The sequence below is a fragment of the Notolepis coatsorum genome, assembly GCF_963971535.1.
Source record: "Notolepis coatsorum genome assembly, chromosome: 12".
Lineage (NCBI taxonomy): Eukaryota > Metazoa > Chordata > Actinopteri > Aulopiformes > Paralepididae > Notolepis > Notolepis coatsorum.
The window spans coordinates 64,349,853-64,372,815 of record NC_140176.1 but is presented as its reverse complement, the minus strand read 5'-3'; the positions used below and the strand labels follow the sequence as shown (position 1 = coordinate 64,372,815).

At 45.0% G+C, this 22,963-nt stretch overlaps 1 protein-coding gene across 1 annotated transcript in view; it reads left to right on the top strand.

Moving 5' to 3' along the window:
• drosha (drosha ribonuclease III) overlaps positions 1–22,963 on the top strand; it is a 247,470-nt gene that overhangs the window by 179,220 nt on the left and 45,287 nt on the right. The window contains exons 26-27 of the mRNA XM_084326516.1: positions 8,477–8,582; positions 11,098–11,239. Coding sequence (XP_084182642.1) covers positions 8,477–8,582; positions 11,098–11,239 — 248 coding nt within the window. The remainder of the gene's footprint in view (positions 1–8,476; positions 8,583–11,097; positions 11,240–22,963) is intronic.

Here is a 22,963-nt window from a genome sequence, read left to right as displayed (position 1 = left end):
GCTAATAATAGAAATAACGATTAAAATTGAGAAAACTGGGCGCCCAAGTGGCGAACCACATGCGTGAATATTAAAGGCAACCAACTTGTGTTCAGCTTTTCGTTCAGCGTTTCTCTGATTGGCCACACGGCCAATCAATCAATCCACTAGCACACGCCCTTGCGGCAAGAGAGACGCGGCAGGCAGAAGCGCTGGTCGAACCAGCGGTGTTCTGTTGTGTGACTGTACTACAGCGGTGTTCTGTTGTGTGACTGTACTAAACTCTTCCACCACATGACCGACATTTGACATACAGTACACCTCCTATCTATGTTGGGATTATGTTTGGTCATGACAAAACAATAAAAATCGCTACTGTTAGTAAGCTGCCACCACCCACTTCAATGACAGAGCTCTCATATTTGCGAATGCATAAACTATATCTTAAATTATGGCGATGTGTCTAATATGGCTGTCGCGAAGTCATTGATAAGCGACAGCCATATTAGACACATAGCCATAATTTAAGATATAGTTTATGCATTCGCAAAATATGAGAGCGCTTGTCATTGAAGGGCTTCGTTCTACAACGGAGCACGGTCGCTGCTGCTGGAGCTGGACCGAGTAGAGCCGGCGGCGGTGCACGGAAGCCGGGGTCAAACCACCGCATCGCCCCGCTGACGTTAAAAACGCGAAATAACGTTACAGCTTACAGTTCCACACTGATGTACAGTGACACCCAGAGTTTCTAGTTACAGTAGTGACGCGCGAATCGAGATAGTCCTAACACTGTAACAGTGTTTATTATTAAGAGTCAGATAGTCCTAACAGTGTTTATAGTCCTAACACAGTGTTTATTAGTAAGAGTCAGATAGTCCTAACAGTGTTTATTATTAAGAGTCAGATAGTCGTAACAGTGTTTATTATTAAGAGTCCTAACAGTGTTTATTATTAATTAACGTCATAAACGAACTACCAGATGTATTTTCTAGTTCAGCGCATTTCATAACTGTATGGGCTTTGTTTATACATGTACAGTGACGAGTGAATCTACCGTTGGTTGTTAAAAACGCGAAACATAATAATCAGTCAGCAGCGCTCCACTGCTACCGCAGCCCAACACAAGTGCGTTGGAACAGCAGCCCAACGGTACACAAGTTGGTTGCCCGCGCTGCCGCGCTTGCTCCTTGGATTTCATTTGGGACGTGGGACGGCTGCGCTTGCCTGCGCGTGGGGGCGGGGGGGGGGGGGGGGGGGGGGGGCGCGGCGCGGCCAATCAGAGAAAAGCCGAACACAAGTTGGTTGCCTTTAATATTCACGCGAACCACATAGCGTGCTCAGCCGCGACACGGCCGACCCGGGTTCGACTCCCGAACCCGTCGTTATTTGCCGAATGTCTTCCCCCCGCTCTGTCTCCCATTCCTCCTCTGTCTCTCTCTACTGGACTGCCCAGTAGCAATAAAGCGATAAAACGCCAAAAAAGAAATCTTAAAAAAAAAAAAGACGAGAAAACTCATCATTGGCACTCAACGCATGGCGAGTTAGCACGACTAATCTCGTCGTTGGCACTCAATGTGTTAATACCATTCATAATTTATTAACATACCGTAGCTACAACACACAGTAATGTTAATATAATTACATGCATCATCGTTTACAATCAACGGGTGGGGCTAATCGAAATCACTGGACAGAGGGACAAGTTAAACAGCAATCAATTAATTTAAACAGTCAACAGGTAGTTTTGAGCTGCATTTTCGTGCCTACGACCGCGTCACAGGGATATAGGGCTTTGGCGAGCTCGCTCGCTCGCTCTCTCCTGCCGATTAAAATCAGCAGCTCTTCCTCGAGTGCCTGTAGCTGCCTGCATTTGCACAACGGCGTCCATCCCTGCTGCTAGCTAACGTTAACCTAAAGTTAGTTGTTCACCAACAATCTCAACATTTGTATTTAGCGTCAGCTCAAAAACACTGAACCGGCAACAGCAATAATACTTCCGGTCGGGGGCTTTCAAAATAAAAGAGCGACATCTAAAAAACCGGAAATACGTTTATTTTGTACATTCATTTTACATTTATTTGTACAATGTTGCATAGGCTACGCGTGGATGTTGCAGAAGCATAAAGGCAGAGTCTCTGCAACATTGTTGCGTTGTCGATGTTGTGTCGCAGTTGCTCGAGCATGTAGAGCCCTTAACACTTTGGACGCCAAGAACGAGTTATGCCGTTTTTGCCCACCATGCATTGAACGCCAAGCACGACTTACGCCGTTTTTGGGATCAATATAAAAAAATTTCGCCATGGCATTCATAATTCATCCAGCCAACCTCCGGACTCCAACGGGACCCTGTATGAGATTGCAACGCCTCAATACCGCCGCCTGGTGGATGGTCGGGCGAGTTACACTCTCGCCAAAACCGGAAGTGCCGATCGGTGCGTCGAGGAAATCCCTCCGGCAGTGATATCTTGTTACGTGGCTCCAGACAAACACTATAGTGCATTTGGATCGCTTTCTAAACTTACTAATCGATATGATTTCGACGTTTATTGCGCCATACAAACCGGAAATGGATGTAGGAGATCGACGTCAAATAATTGGGATCTTTTTCCTCCAGTCTCATCGGCGAACGGTAAGAGGACAGTAACGTTATTTTCACCCCGATTGTTTATTCATTTCACTGCAAACCATCTGATCAATATATCAACCCATACTAAATAAAGCCGTTACTGACTATCAAGGAATTATAAACGACCCCCTTCATTCACGCATGATGAAGCATAATGTATACCGATCATATACATTTGAATTTTTTAATATAGCGTGTATAGGAAAGAAAAGCCAATCGATAATCTATCATATGCGTCAGGGCCTATAACTCGTTTTTGGAATTACAGCAGAAAAGCTAAAAAACATACTTATATTCTAGACGGTATTAACACAATGGCGCCCGAGCTTATTCCACCCATTGTGGACAGAAGCACGGACATGTCCGTGGGAAGGTTGTTTTGGCTTTATTCCATTTTAATAACCTATTCAAGGTCGCCGAGCGGCACTGCAGATGTACCCTACTCTTTGAATTCGAGAGAGTGCAATACCGGCCAGATCCTCTTAGTGGCGCTATCATGATAATGCAGTGTGCCCTGTGGCTGAACGGAGCATTCTTTTTTTTGACTTTCAATGGAGTTTTCAGTTAGCTGGATTCTGGATGTGCAGCATGTAGCTTTGATTACGTTTTGGATTGCGGATTTCACGATGCAATAAGGGGATTTATCATCAGCCAATGGACATATCGATCTACCAGATGGCGATCGATAACGGGGAAATGCTCGGGGGGATCCAACCGGCTCATGGTAAGATCTTTTACACGTAAATTACAGCCCGATCGAGCCTTGTTATGATACGATACTATACGATCGGCCTATGTGGCTACTTAGACGAACACGGTTATTGGTAATCAATAATAAGAAACGACGTGTGTGTGTCCCCCCCCCCCCCCCCCTTTCATGCATACATGCTTGAGGATCGTGCCGATCATATGCAGTTTGAGTTTTAACTGTACCATCTGTATAACGGAAATGCCATTGGATATAACGTTAGTAACTATTAGCCCTTTATCTCGCCTTCCAGGAAATATACTAGACCAAATGCCGTATAACGCTTATATTCACGGCGCTATAAAATGAGAACGTATTGATGAAAGAATTATTTCTTTAATCCATTTTGAAGGGACGGTTTATGGTCCCAATTGACAATGTGAATGGACAGATAGCAATACTATAAAGTATAGATTTAGCTCTACAAACAGCCCCACGTCTGTTTACATTTGCCGGTCCTCTAGGGATTTATTAGATGCATCCCAATGGCCCTGAATGTGTTAACACAACAATGTATGAATGAAAAAATATAACGTTCCCACATCCTGAACGATAGATAATCGATGTTGAATGGGCCATAGTAATGTCAATAGCAATAACATTTAAAAAGTTATAGCCCTGCAAAGAAGGTAAACATCTCCATAGGCTTTCAACGGTGGCAGACTGGGTATATTGATGGATATAACCCATGGCGCCCAATGTGTTAAGACCAAGCCTATGACTGCAAACAAGAGTTGAGCATAACCTACGAAATTCATACATAAAATAAATTTTTTTATGTTTGTTTTGTTTAATTAATTATAAAGATATTTCCCAGAAGGCGGCTGGGTGGCGCAGCGGACATTGCGCTCGTCACCAACACAAGAGACACCAGGTTTGAATCCGGCTGTCGGCGTTGCCTCCGGCTTGGGCCGGCCGCCATACTAACTCAATTGGCAGAGTTAGCAGGTGGAAGTCGATGGGTGGTAATCTGGACGTTGTGGACAGCGACTCCTACAGGTCGGTTGGGGGACGCCTGCACAGCAGAGACAGGAAATGGCAGGGGTAGTGTGAGCCTCCCACACGTTACACGTCGCCAATGAGAGTCCACGCTCGCAGGTGAAAAGATGTGACAGGCTGCCTCCTCGTGTATTGGAGGGGACACGTGATGCAAGGCTTCTATCCTCCCTACAACCAGCCAGTGGGGGGCATATGCGAGCAACGTTTAAGACAGGGGAGGGGAGAATTGGCACAGCGAAATTGGGATGGGAGAAAAAATTGAAAAAGTGGATAAAAAGATATTTCCCAGACGCACTCAAACCATGGATATGCGGTCTGCTGCTTTCGGATGTCCTGGCCGAGTTTGGCAGCGGGGGCTCTGAGCCCCCAGAGAAAGTACCACGAGCCGGCTCCTCGGATGGTACGTCTGCTCAATCATTGGATGAAGACACCCACACGGTGGTGGCAACACCGGCACCATCGCAGATGAACCTCTACCTATCGGAGCCATTTATCCCACGAAGCGGACAGACGCTTGTTTTTCTTTTTTGGCAGGACAATAAAAGCCGCCTTCCTGCTCTCGCAGAATGCAGCACGAGCCTACCTCTCTGCACCGTGCACAAGTGTAGATAGCGGGCGATGTTGCAGCACAGCGGCAAATATTGTAGATGAGAAGAGAGACCGAGGCTTTCTGCCAAAAATGCGGAGATGCTTATATTTATAAAGGAAAATAATGCAGTCTGTGCTTAAGAAGTACTGTAAGCTTCGAGAGATATGAATCCATGCTGTGTCTAGATCAAGAAACTAAAGGCATACAGCCGGCTCAAAAGTGCTGCAAATCCGTTTATACTTTTTAATACTGAATATCAAGATCTCGGCTTTAGAAGAAAAAAATATATATATCTAAAAGGCCTCAGCTTCCCAGAACAACTGATTGCAACTCCAGACTTTATCACTGACTCATGGTGCAAAAGAACAACAGACAGCTACTCCAGACTGTATCACTGACTCATGGTGCAAAGGAACAACAGACAGCTACAGCTTGATTAAGTTTCACATTTTGTCACATCCTCATCCTTTTACAGTGTAGAGGAGTGAAATCCTTTTGTTTCTTGGCTCCTGGCCCTAGCAGCAGCGGTGGCGGCAACAACACAAGTAGTACAGAAATGAATCAATAATTCCTTCAGTTCCCAAGGTGGCAGTCGGCCCTTAGTGTTGTTTGTTCATGAGTCTGACTGCCTGGCTTGTGATGTAAAAGCCATCATGACAGTGCAGCTGTGGTTCTTCGGCATGCTTTTCTTGACATCCCCAGAGATGAGAACATAGACGGATGGAGAGACAACAATGAGGACAAGTGGCAAAGCCCACAACTTGCAATTGGCCATATTCACATGCCAGCTATTTTGATTTTATGTCATGTTCAGGTTGGGATTACTTTCCACCCTGTTCCTGTTCACTCAAGGTGAAATCTTAACCTGAACATGGCATAAGAGCAAAATGGCCACCGTGTGAATATGGTCAAATGGGCCTGGCTTGTTAGGCTTGCACTGAGAAGTTATATATAGATAAATTATATATAGCTAGAGGTCCAAGTGTTTTTTTGATCGCCATCTACCAGATGGCGATCAATAAATTGGAATATTCTTTTTGGATTACTTTCGGCCAAAGGTAAGAGCGATTTTGACGTAAATTCTAGCTTGATCCTGCAATGCTTTCATAGCGATCGGGCTGGTAACCGTTTTTAGTGTTCAATGTGAATGCCGTTACTGATGCTAGAATAATCAGAAACGATAATACAGATAATGTGGATTTGAATCTGGAACAATAGCGGGTTCAGGCGAGGTGCGCTAGCGTCTACAATGTAATCGACGTGTAGGACTATAACTCAGCATTTCATGGATTACGATAGACCGCTCTAAAGCCATACTTATATTCACCGCGGTATAACACGGGAACATATGGATGGATTTTTTTTTTCTTTTTTGCATCTTGACCGGAAGAAACCCAGTGTCAAATGACTGTAGTACTGTATCCATAGCTATAATATAGAATATGGTTATAGCTCTACAAACAAGGTGACCGTTTACATGGGGTTAATGGGTGGCATGAGGCGCTAATGAGGAGTAAGAGGTGTGGCACTGGAAGTGTTAACCCTTTATCTGCCAGGGATTATTCTGATCTTAATCACCTCTCTGCCACCACTGTAAGTCTATGGAGATGTTCCCCTTCTTTGCAGGGCTATAACTTTTTTAATTGTATTGCTAAATTGACATTACTATGGCCCATTCAACGTCAAGTATCTATCGTTTAGGATGTAGCAACGTTCTACTTTTTCATTCACATATTCATACTAAAATACGGTCTAAAGTATAAATATGTTTTTATCGTTTTCTGCAGCATTCTGCAGAACGTGAGTTATAGCCATAAATACATATATTAGATCATCAAATGTAGTTTGATACCGATTGACATCAGATAAAAAATTTCAATTGTACAAGGTCCTAAACATCATGCCTCATCATCTGCTGGTGACCGGAGGGGGGGGGGGGTTTATAAGTCCGTGGCCGACGTTAAATCATTTATGTAGTATGGGCCATATATAGATCAGAGCAGTTTATATGGATAATAATAATCAAACACGCTGAAACTCACCGCAGCTTGTAGCGTTGGGCGATGCTACTGGAGCAAAAAGATCGTTATTATGGGATGTCGATCTAGTTGGTCCAGTTCCAGGTTGTATAATACTATATACGTCCAAATAACGTTGTTTATTGAGTTAGGGCAACCGATCGATTATCCAGTGTGTCGAGATGGAGCCCCGGGAGCGATAGCGAGTGGCCGGACGAAATATGGGTGAGCACCACTTCCGGCCGCTCACTTCCGGTTTTGGCGATTCGCCGATCGGCCACCAGATGGCGGTCTTGAACCGTTGGAGAGTTGAGAGGAGATCTGCAGCACCCGTCAAGTCTCCGTGGGTGAAATATGATTGCCATGACAGATTTTTGAAATATTGATCTCAAAGACGCTGTACGACGTCATTGGCAGATTACGCATGGCGAGGAATGACGTCTTAACACTCTTAAAGGGTTAAGAGTCAGCCCTACATAGTCAAGGAGAAGGGTCCGTGCTGGCAAACGATAAGTCAACAATCACACCATTTTAAGTCGTTGTAATAATCTTTATTTCCACAACAAGTTACCTGCCAAAACGTAAAGTGCGTTGTTATACTGCCACCATCTGGCCAAATGGCACCAAATCCGACACTCCCCTGGGTCCTCAGCAATACACCCAGTGTGAAGTCGAGCGGTTCTCGAGACACGCAGATATTTCATCCTTCATAGGGATGGCTAGTGTGACGTCACAAATTACTTCCATGTCCACTAGCATGTTAAGTCTAATGCGGCCAATGTAAACAGCAATGGCTACAGCCCAGGAACCGGTCACACTTTTTGTGAGGGTTTGTGACATCCTACTTTGCTGACTTCTCAAAGTCTGTGAAAAAGGGTCTCAACTCGTGCAACCAAAAAAATATATATTTAAAAAAAAAACGGTAACGGAGGAAAGCGGTACAGTAGTAAGAGACTGTTTTGTTGACATAATTTCTATTGCTGCAACACGGGACACAGCACTGCACCATTTTACTGCCTTTGAATATCCCGTCTCAAAGCAACAGGACACGGAAGTGGCGTTTTTGGAATATGATGACGTAGTGCCTAGTCATCCCTATAGTTAGATTCCGGCATTGTGCATGACATATTTGAAATGTTTTACAGTGCCCTTCACTGTGTGTATACAAATTGCATTTCCTGGACGAGGGTTGCTACCTTTTAGCCTCTCCAAGGTTGCCGCTCCCACAGGCCACAGAAGAGAAGTACATCACAGTACTTGGCCCAACCTGCTTTAAGAGATGCTAAAAGCCTGCTAGAGTAAGAGTGCAGCTCATGCCCTGGGGCGGTGTACCTAAATAACCCCCATATTACCCCATCCGTCTCCTTCCCCTCCTCCCCCCCCTTCCACAATTCCATTCCCCCTTGTCGCACAGCGTTCCTTTGGTTACCCTCATGTGCTGACTTATTTTATTAACCCCTTACTTTCTATTCTTCTCCACGTCTCGTCTGTCCGATCCGTCCCCTTCCGGAATCCAGGGGCCACAACCAGAGGATGGAGTTCCTGGGAGACTCCATCATGCAGCTGGTGGCCACGGAATACCTCTTCATCCACTTCCCCGACCACCACGAAGGACACTTAACGGTAAGGATAGGGAACATTCGGGTGCGTCAGCAAGCACTCCGGGTTTATTCGTCTCTCTCTCCTCCTTGTCACGCACGTACTCCTCCCGGTAACTACAGATTATTACCTTGAGCTTCTCCTGTGCCTGAAGTCGCTACCACTTATCACATACATGCGTTTACCTCACATGGAGTTAGAGCACGGTGTGTGTGTGCGCACATGTTAAGTGTGTGTGTGTGTGTTTTTCTTTGTTTGTTTTTTCTCCAACCTTCCATCTACTCCCAATCTCCAAGTTGCCAGCCAGGTATTCGCCCACTTCACTTGGCCAATGATGTATTGCTTCTAACAGGAGCACTATTTTTGCTTCCTACCCAATTCCATTCCTCCTCCTCTCTCTCTCTCCCCCTCTCTCTGTCTCTCTCCCTCTTTCTCCCCCCCCCCCCCCTCTCGCTGTCTTTGTTTACTGTATTTCTTTGTGATGGGAATTGTCAGAAGAGTCTTCAATAATGTGTCTTTGTCTGCCCTTTTGGCTTTTTGCTCCAGCTGTCGACCGCATGTGAACGAGAAAGGTGACTGTGTGAGAGAGTGAGAGAGAGAGAGAGAGAGAGAGAGAGAGAGAGAGAGAGAGAGAGAGAGAGAGAGAGATTATTTAGGTAAGTGTGAATATGAGAGAGAGAGACTTGCATGTGTCAAGTTATGTACAACAACAAAAAAAATGCTACTTTTCTTTCCACACTGTCATACTTGCAACATCCAAGGCATTCATGTTCCTGTCAGTCAACGTTGAACAGGTTATTATTTATTTATTTGTTGTTTGTTAGTTGTGGCCGGAGCGCGCTCTATTCTCTTTAGGGGACTGATGATATGCCGGAGGTTTGGGGGGATTGAACCGGTAGCAGCTAAAAGCCACTGAGTTGGAAAGCACCCTCTCTGGTGGGGAGGGGGAGGGGGATGTGACATCAGTGGTATAAAAGCTTCCAGCGGACCGTAGTTAAAGACACTGAGAGCCTCACTGATGCCAATGCCCAGGGGTCTGGACGAGAGGCGATGTCCGAAATGGATTTTCAGAAAAACTGTCTTGTTTGTGTGTGTGTGAAAATGTGTGTGCATGGGGGAGGGTGGTTCACGGGACATAATGGGACATCCCTTCCCCCCCAGCTATCCCCTAGCTATATTTGACACATTGCCATTCTTCGCTTTCAGGGATGTAAATGTACTTAAACCTCCAGCATGTTTGTCATCCTCTCACACTGTAATATTAAACCTCCAGCCTGTTTGTCATCCTCTCACACTGTAATATTAAACCTCCAGCCTGTTTGTCATCCTCTCACACTGTGATATTAATCCTCTAGCCTGTTTGTCATCCTCTCACACTGTGATATTAAACATAAACCTCCAGCCTGTTTGTCATCCTCTCACACTGTAATATTAAACCTAAACCTCCAGCCTGTTTGTCATCCTCTCACACTGTAATATTAAACCTAAACCTCCAGCCTGTTTGTCATCCTCTTACACTGTAATATTGAACCTAAACCTCCAGCCTGTTTGTCATCCTCTCACACTGTAATATTAAACCTCCAGCCTGTTTGTCATCCTCTCACACTGTAATATTAAACCTAAACCTCCAGCCTGTTTGTCATCCTCTCACACTGTAATATTAAACCTAAACCTCCAGCCTGTTTGTCATCCTCTCACACTGTAATATTGAACCTAAACCTCCAGCCTGTTTGTCATCCTCTCACACTGTAATATTAAACCTCCAGCCTGTTTGTCATCCTCTCACACTGTAATATTGAACCTAAACCTCCAGCCTGTTTGTCATCCTCTCACACTGTGATATTAAACCTCCAACCTGTTTGTCATCCTCTCACACTGTAATATTAAACCTCCAGCCTGTTTGTCATCCTCTCACACTGTGATATTAATCCTCCAGCCTGTTTGTCATCCTCTCACACTGTAATATTAAACCTCCAGCCTGTTTGTCATCCTCTCACACTGTAATATTAAACATAAACCTCCAGCCTGTTTGTCATCCTCTCACACTGTAATATTAAACCTAAACCTCCAGCATGTTTGTCATCCTCTTACACTGTAATATTAAACGTCTCTTCAATCCGCCTGAAACATTTACTGCATATTACGTGTCTCTTCTTTGATGTATTATTCTGTGTGGTGTTTGTTTTGATGTTGTGTCTTTGTACATGCAGCGTGTGTTAAGCGTCTGTACGTCTCCACATGCTGCCACACGCTTTGAGAGAATAATTTTGAAGAGTTGGACTAGTAGCTTCTAACCACGAGTGTGTGTGTGTGTGTGTGTGTGTGTGTGTATGTTTGTGTGTGTATATGTATGTATGTGTATATGTATGTGTGTGTCTGTGTGTGTATGTATGTATGTTTGTGTGTATATATATGTGTGTGTGTATACTGTATGTGTGTGTGTGTGTATATAAGATATTCCTTTATTGATCCCCTTGGGGAAATTCGGTAATTAATTAATTAAAGTTTTATGTATTACATGTGTTCTCATGTCCCACAGCTCCTGCGCAGCTCGCTGGTCAACAACCGCACGCAGGCCAAGGTGGCGGAGGAGCTGGGCATGCAGGAGTTCGCCATCACCAACGACAAGACCAAGCGGCCGGTGGCGCTGCGGACCAAGACACTGGCCGACCTCCTGGAGTGTAGGTTCACTCACATCACATTTACATCTAGTCGTTTAGCTGATGACCCCCTGGAGTGTAGGTTCACTCAGATCACGTTTACATCTAGTCGTTTAGCTGACGACCTCCTGGAGTGTAGGTTCACTCAGATCACGTTTACATCTAGTCGTTTAGCTGACGACCTCCTGGAGTGTAGGTTCACTCAGATCACATTTACATCTAGTCGTTTAGCTGATGACCCCCTGGAGTGTAGGTTCACTCAGATCACGTTTACATCTAGTCGTTTAGCTGACGACCTCCTGGAGTGTAGGTTCACTCACATCACGTTTACATCTAGTCGTTTAGCTGATGACCCCCTGGAGTGTAGGTTCACTCAGATCACGTTTACATCTAGTCGTTTAGCTGACGACCTCCTGGAGTGTAGGTTCACTCACATCACGTTTACATCTAGTCGTTTAGCTGATGACCTCCTGGAGTGTAGGTTCACTCAGATCACGTTTACATCTAGTCGTTTAGCTGACGACCTCCTGGAGTGTAGGTTCACTCACATCACGTTTACATCTAGTCATTTAGCTGATGACCTCCTGGAGTGTAGGTTCACTCACATCACGTTTACATCTAGTCGTTTAGCCGACACTCTCATCCAAAAGCCACTTACAGATGGTGAACAACAAGTCAGCAGGAGGGGGTACTGTACATCTCTGGCAGCTAAGGGTCAGTGACATTGTTCGTCAAATAGTGTCAAACTTGAGTGTTAAACTCTAAGTGCATAGTACTATAGACATATCTTAAATCTTGAGTGGGGTGAGTGAGGGGCGTGAGGGGTGTGAGGGGGTGCGTGAGGGGTGAGTGAGGAGGGTGAGGGGTGTGAGGGTGAGTGAGGGGGTGAGTGAGGGGGTGTGTGAGGGTGAGTGAGGGGTGAGTGAGGGGGTGAGTGAGGGGGTGAGTGAGGGGGTGGGTGAGTGAGAGGGTGAGTGAGGGGGTGAGTGGGTGGGTGAGAGGGTGAGTGAGTGAGGGAGTTAGTGAGAGGGTGAGTGAGGGGGTGAGAGGGTGAGTGATGGGGTGAGTGAGGGGGTGAGAGGGTGAGTGAGGGAGTGAGTGAGGGGGTGAGTGAGGGGTGAGTGAGTGGGTGAGTGAGGGGTGAGTGAGGGGGTCTGAGGGTGAGTGAGGGGGTGAGTGAGGGGGTGTGTGAGGGTGAGTGAGAGGTGTGTGAGGGTGAGTGAGGGGGTGAGTGAGGGGGTGGGTGAGTGAGAGGGTGAGTGAGGGGGTGAGTGGGTGGGTGAGAGGGTGAGTGAGTGAGGGGGTTAGTGAGAGGGTGAGTGAGGGGGTGAGAGGGTGAGTGATGGGGTGAGTGAGGGGGTGAGAGGGTGAGTGAGGGAGTGAGTGAGGGAGTGAGTGAGGGGGTGAGTGAGGGGTGAGTGAGTGGGTGAGTGAGGGGTGAGTGAGTGGGTGAGTGAGGGGGTGAGTGAGGGGGTCTGAGGGTGAGTGAGGGGGTGAGTGAGGGAGTGAGTGAGGGAGTGATGGAGTGAGGGGGTGAGTGAGGGAGTGAGTGAGGGAGTGATGGAGTGAGGGGGTGAGTGAGAGGGTGAGTGAGAGGGTGAGTGAGGGGGTGAGTGAGAGGGTGAGTGAGGGGGTCTGAGGGTGAGTGAGGGGGTGAGTGAGGCGGTGAGAGGGTGAGTGAGGGAGTCTGAGGGTGAGTGAGAGGGTGAGTGAGTGAGAGGGTGAGTGAGGGAGTCTGAGGGTGAGTGAGAGGGTGAGTGAGTGAGAGGGTGAGTGAGTGAGGGGGTGAGTGAGGGTGAGTGAGAGGGTGAGTGAGGGGGTGTGTGCGGGTGCGTGATGGGGTGAGTGAGGGTGAGTGAGAGGGTGAGTGAGGGGGTGTGTGCGGGTGCGTGATGGGGTGAGTGAGGAGGGTGAGGGGTGTGAGGGTGAGTGAGGGAGTGAGTGAGGGGGTGAGTGAGGGGGTGTGGGTGAGTGAGTGAGGGGGAGTGAGGGGGTGAGTGAGAGGGTGAGTGAGGGAGTCTGAGGGTGAGTGAGAGGGTGAGTGAGAGGGTGAGTGAGTGAGAGGGTGAGTGAGTGAGGGGGTGAGTGAGGGTGAGTGAGGGGGTGTGTGCGGGTGCGTGATGGGGTGAGTGAGGGGGTGAGTGAGGGTGAGTGAGGGGGTCTGAGGGTGAGTGAGTGAGGGGGTGCGTGATGGGGGTGAGTGAGGGGGTGAGTGAGGGTGAGTGAGTGAGGGGGTGAGTGAGCCGTCCTCTGCAGCCGTGTGTTGGGCTTCACCAGTTAAACAGCCAAGGTTCACATGTAGGCAGCGCGGCTGCATCTTGCCCTCAAACCAGATGCTCCTCAAAGGCCCGGCGCTGAGAGGATCACCCCCACCCACGCACTAACGTTGATCTACACGTGTGTGTGTGTGTGTGTGTGTGTGTGTGTGTGTGTGTGTGTGTGTGTGTGTGTGTGTGTGTGTGTGTGTGTGTGTGTGTGTGTGTGTGTGTGTGTGTGTGTGTGTGTGTGTGTGTGTGTGTGTGTGTGTGTGTGTGTGTGTGTGTGTGTGTGTGTGTGTGTGTGTGTGTGTGTGTGTGTGTGTGTGTGTGTGTGTGTGTGCGCATCAACAGGGGGGTGGTGATGGGGATGGTGGTCATGTGTGAGTGTGATTAAAATGCAGTATTGAATAGGAAGGACCTTGTATGCACGCACACACACACATACACACACACACTCAACATGGTCTCAGGCAGACAACACACAGCTCTACAGACCATTTGAACTTGACAACAAAAATAAACTAAATCTAAATAGACTACATTTGATTTCCTGTCAGCAATCGATGAACTAAAAGCTGCAGCAAGGAAATATACTCACGACCAAGCTGTTCCAAGCAAAGTGGTTTCATTGAAACCCATCTATTATCATCCGCCGTCTCCCAATATGCGTGAAAGGCCAGTTCAGAGAGGATGGCACGCAGTGAGGAGGAAGGTCAGAGCTGAAATGAGTGCTCGCTTCTCAGCACATGGACAGCCGTGCCATCCAGCCACACATCACGCTCTCTCTCTGCCCTCCTGAGATATCACCTATTATAGTTCGCTCTCGCTCTCCCTATCTCTATCTCTCTCTCTCTCTCCAGACCACTTTCTTTAGCCACGGAGACGAGGGACGCATGTGGGAGTTAATGGGAGGGCACAGGGCCGGGTACAAGGGACAGACAAAAGATATTGGGATAGTGTTAAGTGATCCCAGAAGCACATAGAGAGTGCTACAGGTGATCTACTTCAGTACATGCGGAGACATCCATCTAGCCATCAATTCAGTATTATCTTTGTTTGGTCGTCGTTTGGAATTTGCCTGGAATCGTTGTCCGCGGCCAGTGCCCGTGCTATAGATGGCCTTGCACGGAATGTTCTCTATTCATCGTCTGACACCCACATGTGACTCCAATCTGCTTGCCTTTCTTAATATTTTTTCCCGATCTACTTCAGAAGTAGGTGGGGACTGGGGAGTCGTACCTTATAATACCAGAACAGTCAGGCTGGCCTTAACCCCTTTGCATAAAACGGCATAACCAAAGTCATTTGCAATTTATTCTTTAACCACTTATAGCACATGCATGAGTCTGGTCTCTTTTGAAAGGAAACATTCTGAACGTTCTTCTACAACTTCTGAGTGCTAATGTAATAGAGTTACAGAGGTTTGAACACTGAAATAAAAGTAGCCAGGTGCCTGTTTTTGAGTTCCAGCTGAGAGGCAGGAGCTGGAAAACATAACGGTTCCATAGCCTGAAGTCTTATCTAGTACAGGTCCAAAGTTGATAACAAATCCCACGGAAAACGAGTGTTTTACAGATGTTTTTGTAATGTTTATCGGTCAAAATGCATCCAAAATGGCCGACCTCTCATTCGTTTGGACGACGAGTGAGTAATTCTCTAAAACAACAACGTTTCCGTCTTCTTCTTTCCATTTACCTTAGGAATCAGCCATCATGTAATATACCATTAGCTCCAGAATTTCATTGGCTACAAAAATGGTCAATAATTTTCACCGTCAGAGGTGACTGGTCCTTTCACGGCCAGTCGAAACCGGACGTGGTCACTTGTTCGAAACCGACGCACGTTGGTTGTTCGGCCTTGTGACCCGAGATTGGCACGTAATACGTTGAGTACGGTGTCAATGGAACAGTAGCCATTTTAGCTTTCCAACGATGTGTAGGTTGATCGGCAAAAAAAAGCGCTAGGCGTACAGACGAGGGCAAAGTGTGCCCACGTGCATGGCGGCCCTGCTGCGTCTATTCGAATCCTAACTAATTTATGCTTCCGTGTTCGCGTTTTGCGCTATGATTGGCCACTGATGTTTCTGGTCGCACCAATCGTGTGACGGCAAGTTCTTTCGCCGGTTAAGCTTAGGCACTCTTTCGAAGTTGGTTAAGGTTAGAGTTTGTCTTAGAGCAGGGCGATAGAACACCAGCCCTGATTCCAAACTCTAACCTTGACCAACTTCGAAAGAGTCGCCTAAGCTTAACCAGTGATAAACTAGGCGTTAGGTAGTTTGCTGCTGGTCGAGGCGGAAATGGGCGCGTCACGCGATTGGGCGCACATGTCACATGACCAGAAACGTCAGTGGCCAATCAGATCGCACCAGAAACGCGAACGCGGAAGCATAAATGCGTTAGGATAAGAATAGACGCGGCCCGGCTGGGGGGGCGCTCCAATGTTAGAATTTCCGTGGAGGAGAAACGCTAGATGCTGTTTAGCCCTCGACCGCGGTGGTTTCTCCCAAACAACCACCATCCTCTCTCGCCCGTTCACTGAGCGTGCAGAGGACGACTGGTGTTGGGGAGGCGTTGAATTTGTATCTTCACATTTACATTTAGTAATTTAGCTGATGCTTTTATCCAAAGCGACTTACAAGTTTTGTACAACAAGTCATCAGGAAGGGTACAACTCTATCAGCTGAGTAACGATGTTCATCAAAGTGTAGGTTAGTATAATATATATAGGACAAGTGCATGACAGTAAGGTTAGTTAGGTTTATTTATTTATTATTATTTAAAAAAAAAATGTATCTTGGTAAAAACAACACGGATCAATATTGTAACGATTCCAATGAGGAGAAAAGACTGGGGATAAACATATATAATTCTACGTCATCAAACATATAGAGGAAGTGAGAGAGTCCAAAAAGCGGAGTACAGCCCTCTGGCAGAGCTTGTGTTACGAGTCAGACTTGCACCTAAGGTTATTGTAATATGTGTAACCGAGTGGACCGAGCAAGTTTTGGTTGACTGGACCAACTCGTTAGTAGTTTACTATGTATATTGATTATTATACTTCCGACGAGCGGGCCTGTGGGCAAGAGGGGAGAGGAGGAAGGCAGGCATGTCTGGACACGTAAAGAAATAAAGAAATTACACCCAAATACAAGTTCATTGATGTGTGATGTGACGTGTATTTCCCCCGGCAGGAAGCCTCCCAATTTGGCAAAACTCAGGTTTCAGCTGTCAGATATTTCCGCTTACTTGTAATATTAAATTGACTGGAAAGCCAGCTATCGAGGTATAGCACTCCATGGTCTGATAGATATGTGATTGACAGAACAGCTGCTCTAATCATAAACGATCGAGATGCTGTAGCGCTACATGCAGGAAAATCGCATCAAACTAGAAATGCTCTCTGGATTATTCTTGCACTGTGTAGTAGTCTATAAATTACTCAAGGGGCGTGGGGGGAGGGGGGGGGTGTCAAGTAAGCCTATGTAAAGAGAGACGTGACTGTTTGCACCCTTCTACTGTTTCAGCAGTTCTGCTCATATGCAGCCATATCTGTCAGATGTTATTCATCATACCATTCATGTAGTGTCAGACCTCATTGGGAGCCCTGTTGTTTCAGCAGAGCCTTGGGCTATGGCTAGACTTTTATAGTTTCAAGGGCAAGGCCTACATTGTCGTCATCCTTTCAAATTAGCTGAACATCGTTTGGAAATCATTTCAAATTCAATATTGCCCCTATTTGCAGCTTGAGTCAAAAGTTTGATTGTGGAGTTGATTGTGTAAACAATGTAAAACCAGATGGCCTAAATCCAGCACTAGTGTAGTCTGCATCACTTATGTCAAACTCATTTTCACAGAGGGCCACATCAGCATTATGGTTGCCCTCAAAGGGCCAAAGACCGTATAAATGTTAATGTAATGTAAAATAAATGTAGCTACTCATTTACATATTGTTAAACATGTTGTTTCTGTATTTATTACTTATTCAAGTTATACATATTGCATATGCATTTGCATAGATGTAAAAATATATGTTAGCTTATGTTATTTTAACAAATAATTTTTGTTTATCAGAACCCCATATTACTCCATTAATCAATGATCAAACCATTCAAGTAAATAACAAAGAAGAAGATCATCAAATACAAGCTATGACATTAAGTTTGTTCAAAACTTGTTGTGGACTTCAGGAGGTCGGGGGTCAAGGACTACAGCCCCCTCAGCATCGACGGGGCACCGGTTGAGAGAGTCAACAGCTTTAAGTACCTCGGAGCCTACATATCCGAGGACTTGACATGGACCACACACATTGACAGTGTTGTGAAGAAGGCACGACAACGCCTCTACTTCCTCAGGCGCCTAAGGAAGTTCCAAGTCAGTCAGAAGATCCTTAAGAACTTCTACTCATGTACAATAGAGAGCATCTTGACCGGCAACATCACCTCCTGGTTTGGGAATAGCACTGCACAAGACCGAAGCAGACTACAAAGAGTGACACGTTCAGCCGAACGCACAATTGGAGGGGGGCTCCCCACCCTCCAGAACATTTACAACAAGCGTTGCAAGGGCAAGGCTAAGAGAATCATTAAAGACTCCAGTCACCCGAACAACTGCCTCTTTGAACTGCTGCGGTCAGGCAAGCGATACCGGAGTCTCAAGGCGAGCACAGAAAGACTCAGAAGAAGCTTCTATCCCCAGGCCATCAGGCTGCTAAACGAACAATGAACACTACACAACAACAACCACCAAACGCACATAGCACACACATCCACACGCACACACTCACTTTAAACAAACACACTGTAGCACCCACTCCACACACTTTATAGCACACACCCACTTTAAACAAACACACTGTAGCACCCACTCCCCACACTTTATATTTATTGATGAAGGATTGCACTACAACTCGTACACCTTAATGTAAATTGTACCTAAATTGTACCTCATCCCATTTCTGCTTTGCACTATATAGTACTGTACATTAGTACACTGCATAGTATTGTATATTATATGGTAACTCAGAACATTGTACATATGTCTATACCGAACACTGTGACCTCATTTTCTTCTTCTAAATTACATGCTATACTATGTTATTTGATACTATCTTGTCTAGCACAGTCTCTGGAGCGTAACAGTAAGAAGCATTTTGTATGAAAGTATTCTGTACTTCTGTATGACAACTATTAAAGAACTTGAACTTGTATATAGGGGTGTAACAATGCATCGCAATGCATCAATCCTAAGGTCCAATCGAATCGTGGTCAAATGAAGAGATTATGATGCATTGAATCGTTGCCTGAAGAATCTTAATCGTAAAATCGAAGTGGGGTCAAATATTTACACCCCTAACTGTATATTTCTGCATTATAGTTGTCCTATTGTTTTGCCACAGAAAATGTATTATTTTGTCCTTGTATTGAAAATTGTGCAGATACCCTGAGTGATCAGCTGTCCGCCCTCCCCTGTCCCCTCTTCCCGTTCCTCCATTGAGAGGATGCCTTCACTAAACTAAATCATGATTTATAGATATACTGTCATTTTTCTGTTCAAAAGCTGTCATGGTATGACGAATACAAATGCAGTTACTGGTAAATCGCACTCTCTCGGGTGTTGCAGAGGAAAACCACTGAATTGCGTGGTTGTATTTTCACTTTTCTCCAGTCCAGACATCGTTCCAGAAACGATACAAACATATTTACACTGCTCCAAATCACGAGAGGATGAATGCCTAAAGGCATCTTGTGGTGGCGGACACAGTGCTCTGTGACACTGGGATCAAACTGCTCACCCGGATTACCTTTTCTCTGTTACTCTGTCACTCATGCCTTATTTGTATTCATCTTTTTAAGATTCTTTATTTTAGCATTACACTCTTTCTTAATCTTTTTAAGTCTATATGTTGTGATTATGTGTGAATTGGGGGGGGGGGCACACGAGTAAAGTAAGACACAGGGTTAAAGTAAAACCATCAGGACGGGGATCAAACTACTCACCCGGACCAGCTGGGTGATACTACTGCTCCTACTGCTCATCCCTCATTCATGCTAAATAGCCCAGGAATTTCATATTTATTTATTTATCATTCTTATGTATGAGAAATGTGTTAGATAATAAACTTTCGAAACAAAATGTTGATTATGGGCCAATTTGTAAAAGAGGCGTGAGCGTTTTATCTTTAAGATTAATTTCCTACAGGGGAAAAAAGAAACCATGCATCATGCTTAGACTTTTTCTGCTCTATAATGCTGAAAATCACACAAATATTAGATTCAACTTCATTGCCATTGCACAACGTACAGAGAACAACAGAATATTATGGGCAGCCTACATATCCAGAGAAAAGGCATCATTTTATACTGTATGTCAGCTGTGGCTTGTGTTTTCACCGTGTTGGTCCCTTCGAAAACACAATGAAGTTTTGACTTAACTCTCAGAATCTACGGCAGTTTGTTCTAGAGCTTTGTTTATACATATAAAACAATAGCTTGTCAACAGAGCTTTGTATATACATATAAAACAATAGCTTGTCAACAGAGCTTTGTATATACATATAAAACAATAGCTCATCAATAGAGCTTTGTATATACATATAAAACAATAGCTTGTCAACAGAGCTTTGTATATACATATAAAACAATAGCTCATCAATAGAGCTTTGTATATACATATAAAACAATAGCTTGTCAATAGAGCTTTGTATATACATATAAAACAATAGCTCGTCAATAGAGCTGTGTATATTGTGTGACTACCTGTAACTGTTTTAGTTGATCTTTTTTAATTATTTTGAAACGTTTAAAATGTTTTACTCTGGTGTTTAAATGTCTGTGAATATTGTTTTTATTATGTACTGTACAATCGTCGTTTCTGTAAATGAGGGAAACCTCAGATGCTTAAAATTTTAAATAAAGGTTGAAATTAAATATACATATAAAATAATAGCTCGTCAACAGAGCTGTGTATATACATATAAAACAATAGCTTAGGGGCGCCCGGGTGGCACACCACGTACTGTGTTGCGTTGCAACACAGCGGTCCCGGGTTCGACTCCCGGACCCGGCGACCTTTGCCGAATGTCTTCCCCCGTCTATCTCCCATCTTCTTCTCTCTCTCTCTACCGGACTTCCCGGTAGTAAAAACCAATAAAAAAAATTAAAAATAATAAAAACCTATAAAACAATATTTTGTCAATAGAGTGTTCAGTGTTGTATATACATACCAACTATTTTGCCTGTTTTATTCTCCACCCACCGATCATCCTTAGCAACACTACTATCACCAACATCCAAGAAGGGGTATCCCCCCTTGAACGGCCTGTCAAAGGTTTCTCTCCTCCACATTGCCTGTGGTGCTTTTTTCCTATTGCTAGGATTTTAGTGAGTTTGTCCTTACCTTCGCAGGGGTATGTCTGGTCTGGGAGTGGTGTTTTGGATTTCACAATGTTTTTTTTTTTTGTTGATTTATTGTGATGTTTCTTCTTGACTTGTTTAAATAATACTTGTTTAACTACTTAATTAACCTGTGATTGCAGGCTTTACAAATACATTTGATTTGATTTGATATACATATAAAACAATAGCTTGTCAATAGAGCTAGGGTCGGTTGATCGAGCTGGTCGCAAGGCCTGCTTTTCTAATGTTAGATTTGATTCAAATGTATTGTCATTATACAGCACAAGTACAGTACAACGAAAAGATTGGCATCCAACCAGTGTGCAAATGTAGCAGTAAAGTGCAATAGCAATATACGATGTACACAGGTGATTAAACTGGGTTTAAAATATATAAATTGGTGCTACTGAGTGTAGTGCTAATCAGACTGTTACTCTGTCACTCTTGCCTTATTTGTATTTATCTTTTTAAGATTCTTTATTTTAGCATTAAACTTTTTCTTAATATTTTTAATTCTAGTTTAACACTTTCAGCGCCAGCCGTTTTAGCCATCCTTGTACTGATTGTGCCACCGCTGTAAAGGATAGGGATTTTCACTGTGCATCGCAGTGTTTGCAGGGCTATATCTATATTCTATATTCTAGCTATGGAGACATTTGCCAGTAACTATCCCTCGTTCAACATGTGAAAAAGAATAAATTTGTTCATGTATACGTTTGCGTGTTATACCGTGGTGAATATTGTATAGTTTCAAAGTGATCCTGGCTAATTCCTGGTAACTGTGTTACGGAGCGATATGTGAATTTTGCTAAAAGCGTTCGCGTTGCTCGTCTGGACACGCTACTATTTCCAAATCAAAGGTATATAATAGGTATTATGTTTCATCATGAATTCATGAAAGGGGGGGGGGGGGTTGTTTTTTGATGCTTTGATTGCCAGTAACATCATTTGTTTTGAATACTACATACGTTGATCGGCCGGATCGATATGAAATCATTGTAGGATCAAGGTGGAATTGACGTCAGATAGTCCTTACCTTTGATCGGGGTTATTCCAAAAAGAATATTCCAATTGTCTGATCGCGATTTCCAGTATTGATGTTGATCGGGTCCCTGACATGAAATGGCACAAGATATGCCTCAAATGTGCTGAACGCGTTTCGAACTAAGTGATCGGGTGAAGCGATTTACTTGGCTTGGTCTAAATTCTCCGCCCGGACGAAATTAGATGTGACACACAGTGTGAAATAAGGTTTCAAAGGGTGGGTGATACTGGGTGGCGCAGCGGACTAAGCGCTCGTCACCAATGCGAGAGACACTGGTATCGAATCCGGCTGTCAGCATTGCCTCCGGCTTGGCCGGCCGTCATACTGGCTCAATTGGCAGAGTCAGCGGGAGGGAAGCCGGTGGGGTGGTATTCTGGTCGTTGTAAAACAGCGACTCATACAGGTCGGTCAGGGCGCCTGCACAGCGAGGGAGGGAGATGGTGAGGGTAGTGTGACCTCCACATGTTACACCTCACCAATGAGAGTCCGTGCTGGCAGGTGAAAAGATGCTGCTGGCTGTCTCCTATGTCTCGGAGGAAGCATCTGATAGACTGCAGGACTCCCTATACCGACCAGTGGGGGGCACATGCGAGCAACGACCACGAAGGGGAGGGGGGAATTGGCATAACGACAAAAAATTGGGATGGGAGAAAAACACAGAAAAACAGGAGGAGAAAAAGTGGATCCAAAAAAAGAAAAGTGGGCGATACTGCCACCTAGTAGGATGCGGCCGGTATTGCACTCTAGGGATCTCAGAATGATTTCCTATGGTAACACCGAGGTCCGTGACACTGCATAGAATAAAAGAAAAAAAGATAAACTCAAGAAATCTCTGGTTTTGGCGCTCAACCGCTGGCGAGATAACCCGAGAAATCTCAGGTCTGGCGCCCAATGTGTTAAGTCTATATGTTGTGATTATGTGTTATGGGGGGGGGGGGGGGGGGGGGTACTAGCAAAGTAAGATTTCCATTGTACGGTGTAACTGCATATGACAAATATGTTGAATCTTGAACATCAATTGCTGCCAGAAAGTAGTCAGCGTTTTTTTT